The sequence below is a fragment of the Ceratocystis lukuohia genome (genome assembly GCF_044167205.1).
Source record: "Ceratocystis lukuohia strain C4212 chromosome Unknown Supercontig5_pilon, whole genome shotgun sequence".
NCBI classification, from domain to species: Eukaryota; Fungi; Ascomycota; class Sordariomycetes; order Microascales; family Ceratocystidaceae; genus Ceratocystis; species Ceratocystis lukuohia.
In genome coordinates this window covers 2,119,248-2,128,707 of record NW_027263524.1, presented here as the reverse complement: position 1 = coordinate 2,128,707, position 9,460 = coordinate 2,119,248, and the positions used below count along the sequence as shown (strand labels likewise).

The following is a 9,460-nucleotide window of genomic DNA, read 5'->3' as shown; positions in this document are numbered from 1 at the left end:
TGAGTGCGAAGATCCAACCATTATCCACGATCGCAAAGTATGGCATCCGATCAGATGATATCTATAACTTTGACAAGACTGGCTACCTCATGGGCATGATCTCAAGCGGAATAGTCGTCACAAGCTCAGAAAGGCGTTCAAAGACAAAAGTCAGTGCAGCGTGGAAACCGGGAATGGATTACAGTAACCCAAGAGCAATTAATGCGGAAGGCTGGTCGATCCCGCCGTTTATCATCGGTGTGGGCCAATATAACCTCGCCAACTGGGGCTGAGAAAGCAACCTCCCAGGCGATTGGGCTATTGCAACGACCCAAAATGGCTGGACCGATAACGAGACCGGTCTCAAGTGGCTCAAGCACTTTGACCGGCACACGACCAATCGATCAATTGGTTCCTATCGTCTCTTGATCTATGGTGGGCACGAAAGTCACCACCCCATCGAATTTGAGAGATATTGAGACGACAATATGATAATCCGGCTTTTTATGCCACCTCATTCGCCTCATCTACTTCAGCCCCTCGACTTGCGTGCTTTAGCGTGACAAAGAGGTCCTATGGGAAAGAAATAGAGCACTTAGTCGGATGCTCTATTATACACGTTTCGAAGACCGAATTCTTTCCAGCCTTTAATGCCACGTTTCAGGCCACTATGACGGAAAAGAATATCAAGGCATCATTCAAAGAGACCAGGCTTGTTCCTATTGACCCAGAAAGTGTAGTATCAAAGCTTGATGTGCAGCTACGGACGCCAACGACGGTTGAGGAGGCACCTGATCAACTTGCCTCTTGGGCTTCAAGGACTCTAAGGACTGTGCTTGAAGCCCAATCTCAGTCTGAATACTATGAGAGACGGATTAGAAGGCACCAAAGTAGCTCTCCAGAGTCAATTCTTGAAGCTCTAAAGTCTCTTGAGAAGGGCACAACGGCAGTTATGCATCCGGTTGCCCGCCGGCGCCGGAGGACAAAAGGAACTAGGCTACAGAATAGAGGGGTTATGACAGCAGAGGAAGGAATGGAAGCAATTGATCAGATGGATATTGATGCGCAGGTAGTAGCCGAATGATCGTGCAGTAGTGGTCAAAGGAGGTCAGCACGACCGGGTATTCGGCGTTGTGGTGTCTGCGACCAGCCTGGCCATGATGCAAGGACTGGTCAGGTAATGATCGAGACTATAGTGAGTAGCTTTAATTGATTAAATGGGTTGTGATGTTTTTATCGCGATTTCTATAACAGAGGTTAAGAAAAGTGCGGTGCTCGGGTTACATGTACGTTATTTCAAGTCAAAAACATCTGTGAAAATTCGGATATGGTTTGGAGAAGGGGCTCACCTTCAGATATTCAAGTAGCTCGTAGAAGCACTAGTTAGAGGATAGAAGACAGACAATACAAGATCAGCTTCATACACGCTCTCGCACCTAAGTCTTTACCAAGACTCAGATTTCTCGCTAGTTGGTTCTTTCAAGATCAATGATAAGCGAACGCACCAACCATGCGAATGCACCAAGCCTCTCCCAATCTCTCCTCTTGGTATCTAATCAACTATTTGTACACCAAACATAGCACAACGAAAGAAAGATGGAAAAATTCTTCTCACTCTTCATGCCCTTCATGATAACCCGGAATTAGGTTTCCGACCTGCCCCAATATTATACCAGGTCGATTATCATGCCCTTGATCACCCACAGAATGGCATTCAATGTCGACGCAGAACCATCACCAGCTCCCGCAGACCATCCAATCTAGAAGAGCAGGTCATTGTCAAGTCCCATCTTGATCTGGATTCACCGGGGTTTTCCCTGCATCTACGTGGTGTTGAAGGAATGTCTACCCGACTGCTCGCCGACCATGACGCGTCACCCATCGCCAAGCGCTAGGGTTTCCAATTTACTCAAGCGACAGCCAGACTTCAACACGCGGTTCAATCGTGGATACAACTACAAGAGGGCCAGATGCGAAGATCCAGCCATTATTCGCAGTTGGTTCACGCTTGTTGAGAACACAATCGCAAAAAATAATGCCAGCCTACCTGAAATCTACAACTTTGGCGAGACTGGCTTTACGATGGGTGTGATTGCAAGTGGAATTGTCGTCGGAGGCACAGTCGTTATCGACTTCTCATCTTTGATGGGCTTGAAAGCTACTACTTAGTTAATGTTGAGGAATATTGCCAAGACAACCAAATCATCACACTGTGTATGCCAGCTAATTCCTCTCACCTACTTTAGCCTCTTGATGTCGACCGCATTGGGTCACTCAAGAAGGCCCGTGGTTGAGAAATCGAGCATCTAATCAGGTGCTGTGGACATTCCGCAACTGTCCGGGTCAACGTCGGGTAAATACAAGATGTATTTGTGTATAGCGCGATGTGACTTGTAAGAGAAAACTCTCAACTTCAAAAATTCAAGTTTAACAAAAGACAATTGACAGCAAGGTGCTTGACAACCCTGATTTCTTTCTGGCCGTTTATGCTGCCCACCTAGCAGCTATGACAGAAAGCATTAGAAAAGGGGGTTTCAAAGGCGCTAGGATGATTCCTTCAGATCTAGAGAGTGTGATATCTAAGCTTAACGTGCAATTACGGACTCCGACACCGATCGAGCAGGAGGCCGTGCTCCTCGACCGTTGGGTTTCTAGGTGCTAGTATTGCGGTTTAGTACCAAATATAGAAGGCGGTGAAGCAGTGCAGAGACATAGTGGAGCAAGTAAACGTAGTACCCCACCTTCTAGTTCCCACAAATCAATAAAGATTCTATACGTGTAACAGCTCGTATCTTATATAGCTTTTACGCGTGACAGCTAGAAGCTTATTCTACATCTGGATATTCTTGAAAAAACCAAGGCAGCAATGCGTTAGAGCGCCTTGTCAAAGTCCTAGGTCCAGATCCTGCGACAGGCAAATGAGACCCCTGGAAAGCGTTATAGAGTGAAAGAATGTCGGTAACCTAAGTCAGGGTTACCAAGTTTGCTGACCCTGATCCAGTTCGTCCAAACGTTAGGGTTAGCATCGGACATCAGGGGTCTTCTTCCAAGGCGCAAGTGCTCGACCCAGAACATGGTAGTAATGGGTATATAAACCAGCCGAGATCCATCCCTCGGACTTGACTTAGATAGACAGAGAACAACTTCAATAATCACTTATTTCCTTCTTCCTCTTCCTCATAGGACATTCAGTACGTCCTCCTAATATCTAGTGTCAAAGAAACTTATGGAATAGAGGGGAGATGACTATAGATGAGGGAAGGAATGATATTGATCAGAATGGCATTGGTGGTTAGGGAAGGTCGGGGCTGGGGATGGTAAGGCGGTGTGGAACTCATGGCAAGGCTGGTCATAACTCAAAAACATGCCAGATGGTTGTTGAGATGTTTGGAGAAGGGGAGAAGGGAATAGTAATCAGTTATAGTTGATAAGATGCTTCATTGCTTTGTTAAATGTGAATCTAGAATGTAGGTGGTAAACAATTGGGCACTCACTTGTTATGAACGGTATTTAGATTTTGAAAGAGTGATGGTCTAGGAACCTTGACATGACTGAACAACCAACACGACGAAAAGTAAGGCAGAGCAGAATATGCAGTGGGATTCAGGATGCTAGAGCTTGTCAAGCAAGTGCTATGATGACGAGGGAAAAATAGTGTGGATAGACTAAAGGGACTTGCACAAAGAGAATCCTTATCTGATTATTTTATCACGTAAGCTGAGATTAAAACAAAACTGAAGAGTAGGTTGGACAAGTTGCACAACACGTCCTTTGATGAAGTGATATTGCCAAACTGGATAACTATTCTAAAGATACAACCATTGAATCGCTTGGTGTGGTGGGTTTTACTCAGAATAAGAGAATCTCACTTGTCAATAAATACTGTTTATTTCAAAGACTGTTTATTTTATAAAAGTGGCAAAGGAAACGAAGAGAAAGTAGGAGCCTGGAAAGCATAATGCAGGTCTGGCTTTATGGATTCCGAACACTAGAAATCTGTGGGCATGTGTAGGCCAACACGAATGTTGTAATCAGGGAAGTGTGCCTCATGACTAAGACGAAGATCCTCTGAATGCTGGGGGCACTTGTGATGCATCACAAGGGCCTGCGTTCTTGCAATGTTTCTTGTTCACACCACGTTGGCTGGAAGTTTTGGTGTCCCAACAAAGGCAGTTGCCTGCGTAAGAGCAACAGCCCTGATACTCCCTGGCAACAATGCTACCATGGGTATTGGCCACATCGAGAGCAGGCTCAGCCGCCGGCATTGCAATAGCAGAGCCAGCAAGAGCGAGGATGAGGGTAACAGTCCAAGGTTGCATTTTGTTGGTTTGGGTATTGGTAGAAATGAAGTTTAGACTTGTGAAGACAAGAGGATCGGAAAGAAGAATGTAGTAGAATGAACGTTTCAAAGGACTGAGGGTCAAGGTAAGTGTGTGGAGTTGGAAGACTGATGTAGTAGTGAAGATGAAGTAAAAAGATTGGTTATCATGGCGAAAGGAAAGGTCTTATATACGTGCCCGAGTAGATTCTTGAGCAACACTTGATTGAGTAAATCGAGGCATTAATACTTCTACATCACCGAGTCTCTACTTGGCAATGGACCACAGAGCACATGGAGGCGTGTGCATAGGCTTCCAGAGACCTGCTTGTTATCACTTTTTGGCTATAATGCAGTACCTGTGGGAGTAATGAATCGTGTACTGGGATGGGTATCTGTCCGTCGGTGAAACTTCCCTTCTGAACTAAACTTAACTGAGCTGCAATTAACTTTCCGACATTCTGAAGAATTGTACCCGGTAGATTGCCATGCCCTTCGCTGCTGACAGAATGGCATTCAAAGGCGGTACAATACCATCCCCGACTCACATACTCTATCCGATTTAGGAGAGCAGCTCACTGTCAAGTTCATTCTTGACCTGGGTTTTCAAGCAATTCCCCTGCAACTACACAGTGCTGAAGAAATGTCCAACTGACCACCCGCCGGCCACGGTTGGCAAGCGCTCAGCTTCCAACTTTGTCGAGGGATAGCTAGACCTCAAGACATGGTTTAATCCTGTCAACATATGGAGTAAAGATTAGATACACCTTATCACCTCAAAGCCGCCCTCATATAAACAAGGTATTCGTGAGCAAACCCTGGAAGGAGCGTAGTATAAAGGGATCTGTTCAGCTAGAGAGATCTCGGGAGTATCAACTTTCAAGACGCAACACCTTCGAATGCATAAACTAACATTGAGACTACTCTGCAGAGGGTAGAACCATCTAGTTCTTCCTGACAAGTCAAGCTGAAATCATGAGAAGCATCACGGCATCAACGTATTGGTGAATTTATAGTTTCAAACAAAGTCTTTTTGCTCACTAGAATGATGAGTTTGTATTGAAATAGAGACTAAATGCAGACTATTGTAAAAAGGAAAACTATTCACAATCATTGCGAGGGATCAGCCTAGGAGACTAACACATACAATATCAAAGGAACCCAGGCCTTGATTATGGACAACAAATATCCAACTATCTATGACAGCCCCAGAAGTGCATACCTATTGTCCCATTTTGAACAACAGTTTGATCCAAGTAGAATGAGTGGCCAGCTGGAATCTAGGTCTCTTTTAATATGCTAGACAAGATAAACATATAAATTGATTAATCAAAGATCAAGCTATAAACATCAGGATAAACTATCTGCTACACACCATATACCTTCTACATATGTTGGACACTCGCTTCTTGCTTGACCAGTGTTATTCTCAGTAGAGTTAGGATCTGCACAGCATATTACTCTCTCTATAGTCAAGCATTAGGAGTTTTGACCCATTTATTCGTTGTCTTGTAATCTCCTAACTCCTTTTAACTCCGTTTCTCTGGGAGTTTCAACTTCTTCTTGGCTTAATTTGTGCTATATGGTTAGTCGGACCTCATATATAGGCAGCATTAATGTTATTGTATTATTTTACGTCTACCTGCCATTTTCTCACAGTAATAGGACGGCGTATTCCGGGCAGGAGCTGCTGGTTGATGTCATCTTCTAGTAACTCCAGGGCGGTCAGCAGTTCCAGGATTGCTTAGATTTCGAGAGACTCCTGTGGAAATGTCTAAGCAGCAGGAGTAGGTATTGCAATATAGTATACATAGAGATCCCACTTGAAGGATGTTCCATTGACCTGAGACTATATAAGTCACTGCAATACAATGTGTGGTGCCACTGATATCCATTGTATAACCATCATCACCAACCGAAAAGTTGCACCTCATGGCTGTTGACGCTTCAACTACACGATAGGCTTAAGGAACACTGTCAGTGGTCTAATGTAACTTGGTATATATGTAGTACTGAACAGAAAATACAATCTCAGTCAATACATGGGGTTTGAATGAGTAAATTTTGAGCTATCCCTTCAACAGATAGATGATAATTATAAGGCAATGTACACACTTGCATTACTTCGCCAAAATATCATGAGCTAACTTCCCGCGGGCTGTAAGGATTGCTCTGAGTGTGCAACAATCTGGATGTGTGATTATGTGGCTATCCATATTATAGCCTCTCGCCCCATCAAAAGCTCTGTATCACGGAGATAAAAAGAGATAGACAATGCCAAGTCTACAGGGCATAGATAGTAGACCTGCCTCACAGTTAATCGCCAGTTTGTTGGTTTGTTTGAATTAGGCTTGAAAGTATTCACTCACATAGTAGCTATTGGCTTTCACTTTTATTTTTAATGCTTCACATTCTCCTTTACCTCAATCCACAACTCCACACTCCCCAACAGTGCCCTTTACAACATCAGCATTCAATGCAAGTCAACACATCCATTACTGACCATACTGCAGCATTGCTAGCTATAGCTAGAAGCCATGTGCATTAGTCTCGTGTTGTCATCTATTGATACTAAATGTGGCAATTCCATTGAGTAGGGGATGGATATCTCTGTGTTTAGAACTGTACTTATTGAGTAAGAAGAAAAATGGAATTAATATATAACTCACCTCTAATTATATATATTATGTATAAGTGCAGTGAGACCGCCTGGTATGACTTGTGCACAATCTTTTCAACATGCGAGATTTAAGACGTAGCTCTAAGGAACTACTTTCAGCTCAGCAAGCCAAACACTAGCCTATTGACACTAGCCACATCCTTGCGATATAGGTACAGCCTGTCTCGCAGCCTGAAAGGAAACACTCGGCCTGTCGAGAAATGATTGCCTTCAAAGTTAACAGTGCTTATAGTGTAATCACTAGCACAGGATGGCAGAGCATCAACACTTTGAAGTAGTAATTCGCCCTATACATCAACTTCTTTCCCTAAGACCACCACAACCCTACTCGCAGATTTTATCTATTTCATCCTTGGATTGCTGCTATGGCCTTTGGGTTCTCATAGTTAGGGCAGACGTTGAGAAATATGTCGCTCAATAAGATAAGGGAACCATCACATAGAGAGCCATGTCAAATTAAATGATCCTATTCTAGAATCAATTCACTGCTTTAACTACACTCACCATTAGTCAAGGACATTATGCATTGCTGAGTGTCTCCTGGCACAGACGAAATCTGAGTTTAGACTCAAGTAGAGACGGGCCTCTAAAATCATATGCCTATATCTTCAGAAAATTGCCACTTTTGTTCATATAGCTCATGAATACCACAAAGGTAACTGCAATTCAGGAGGATGAAAGACCCTTATGGCCTTGCCAATGTGGCTTCTGCTATAAGTATGCTAGCCATTTTTAGCTTGGCAATTTGCTTGCTCTTGGATTGCAGTATTTAGCAATGAAGAAGACAACAATTAAGACAGTGCATAATTACCCTAAGCTCATCCTACAATAAGGATGTAGTTCTTGTTTGGCACATGCAATTCCAGATATAGGGCTTCCTAAGGTTTTAGCTCAAAAGAGCTCGTTTAACAACTTCAATAAAATGGCAGTCAGGCGAAGCGGGTTTCGTAGGCGTCCAGCAGTCTAGGAATTGTAGGAGGGCAGGTAGCATCACATATTAGGAGGACTTACTAAATGTCCTGTGAAGAAGAGGAAGAAGGAATAAGTGATTGTTGAAGTTGGTCTACATCTATCCAACCATAGTCTGAGGGATGGATCTCAGCCAGTTTATTTAACCATCAGTACTATCTTTTAGATCAAGCACTTGGGCCTTGGAAGAAGACCATTGATGTTTGAAACTAACCCTAAGGTTCAGATGAACTTGATATGGGTCAGCAATCTTGGTAACCCTGACATGGGTTACTGATAATACATTTCACTGAATCACAACCTTCTAGTTCCCATCAGTCAAAAAAGATTATATACATTCAAGAGCTTGTATCTTGTATGTGTAACAGCTAGATACTTATTCTCAATCCAAATATTGTCAGAAGAAGGAAGGCAACAATGTGTTGGAATGCCCTGTCAAAATCCTAGGTCCAGATCCCACAACAGGCAAGTGAGACCCCTGGCAAGCATTATAGAGTGAAATAAACTTGCAGAATCAAGCGGAGATGCCTATAGATGAGGGAAGGAATGAAATTGATCAGAAGGGCATTGGTGCACAGGTGCTTTCAGAATCATCTAGAAGTGGTGGGTAGGGAAGGTTAGGGCTGGCAACAGTAAGGCAGTGTTGAACTCGTAGCAAGGCTGGCCATAACTCGTAAACATGCCAGATCGTTTTGCAGAGATTTGGAGAAAAGAATGGGAATCAGTTTTAGTTGTTAGCATGCTTTATTGCGTTTTTGAATGTGAACTTATAATGTAGGTGGTCAACAATTGGGCACTCACTTGTTATGGACGTTATTAAGATTTTGAAGGAGTGATGGTCTAGGAACCTTAACATGACTAAACAACCAAAATGACAAAACAGTAAGGCAATGCAGAATATGCAGTGAGATCATTCAGGATATCAGAGCTTGTCAAGCAAGTCCTATAATGATGAGGGAAGAATAGTAGGTAGACGAAAGGGACTTGCACGAAGAGAATCCTCATCTGATTATTATATAAATAGAGCTGATATTAAAACAAAACTGAAGAGCAAGGTGGACAAGTTGCACAACACATCCTTTGATGGAGTGATATCGCTAAGCTGGATAACTATTGTAAAGATACATCCCTTGAATCACTTGGTATGGTGGCTTTTACTAAGTATAAGTGTCAGTAACCTAAGTCACGGTTACCAAGATTCCTGATCCTGATCCAGTTCGCCCTTACGTTAGGGTTAGCATTAGACATTAAGGGTCTTCATCCAAGGCCCAAGCGCTCAACCCAGAACATGGTAGTGATGGATATATAAACCGGCCGAGATCCGCTCCTGGGACTAGACTTAGATAGAACAACACAACATCAATAATCACTCATCCTCCCTTCTTTCTCTTCTTCACAGGACATTCAGTACGTCCTCCTAATATCTACTGTGAATAAGAGAATATCAGTTGTGAATAAATACTATTTATTTCAAAGACTGTTTATTTTATGAAAGTCACAAAGCAAACGAAGAG

At 43.1% G+C, this 9,460-nt stretch overlaps 1 protein-coding gene across 1 annotated transcript; it reads left to right on the top strand.

Annotated features, from left to right (window-relative positions):
• Window positions 1–1,845: 1,845 nt before the first annotated feature.
• HOO65_050463 (uncharacterized protein) lies at window positions 1,846–2,148 on the top strand (the record flags this gene model as incomplete). Its single annotated transcript, XM_071000900.1, has 1 exon — window positions 1,846–2,148. The coding sequence occupies one exon, from the start codon at window positions 1,846–1,848 to the stop codon at window positions 2,146–2,148; it is 303 nt and encodes a 100-aa protein (XP_070858522.1).
• Between the last annotated feature and the right edge of the window lie 7,312 nt (window positions 2,149–9,460).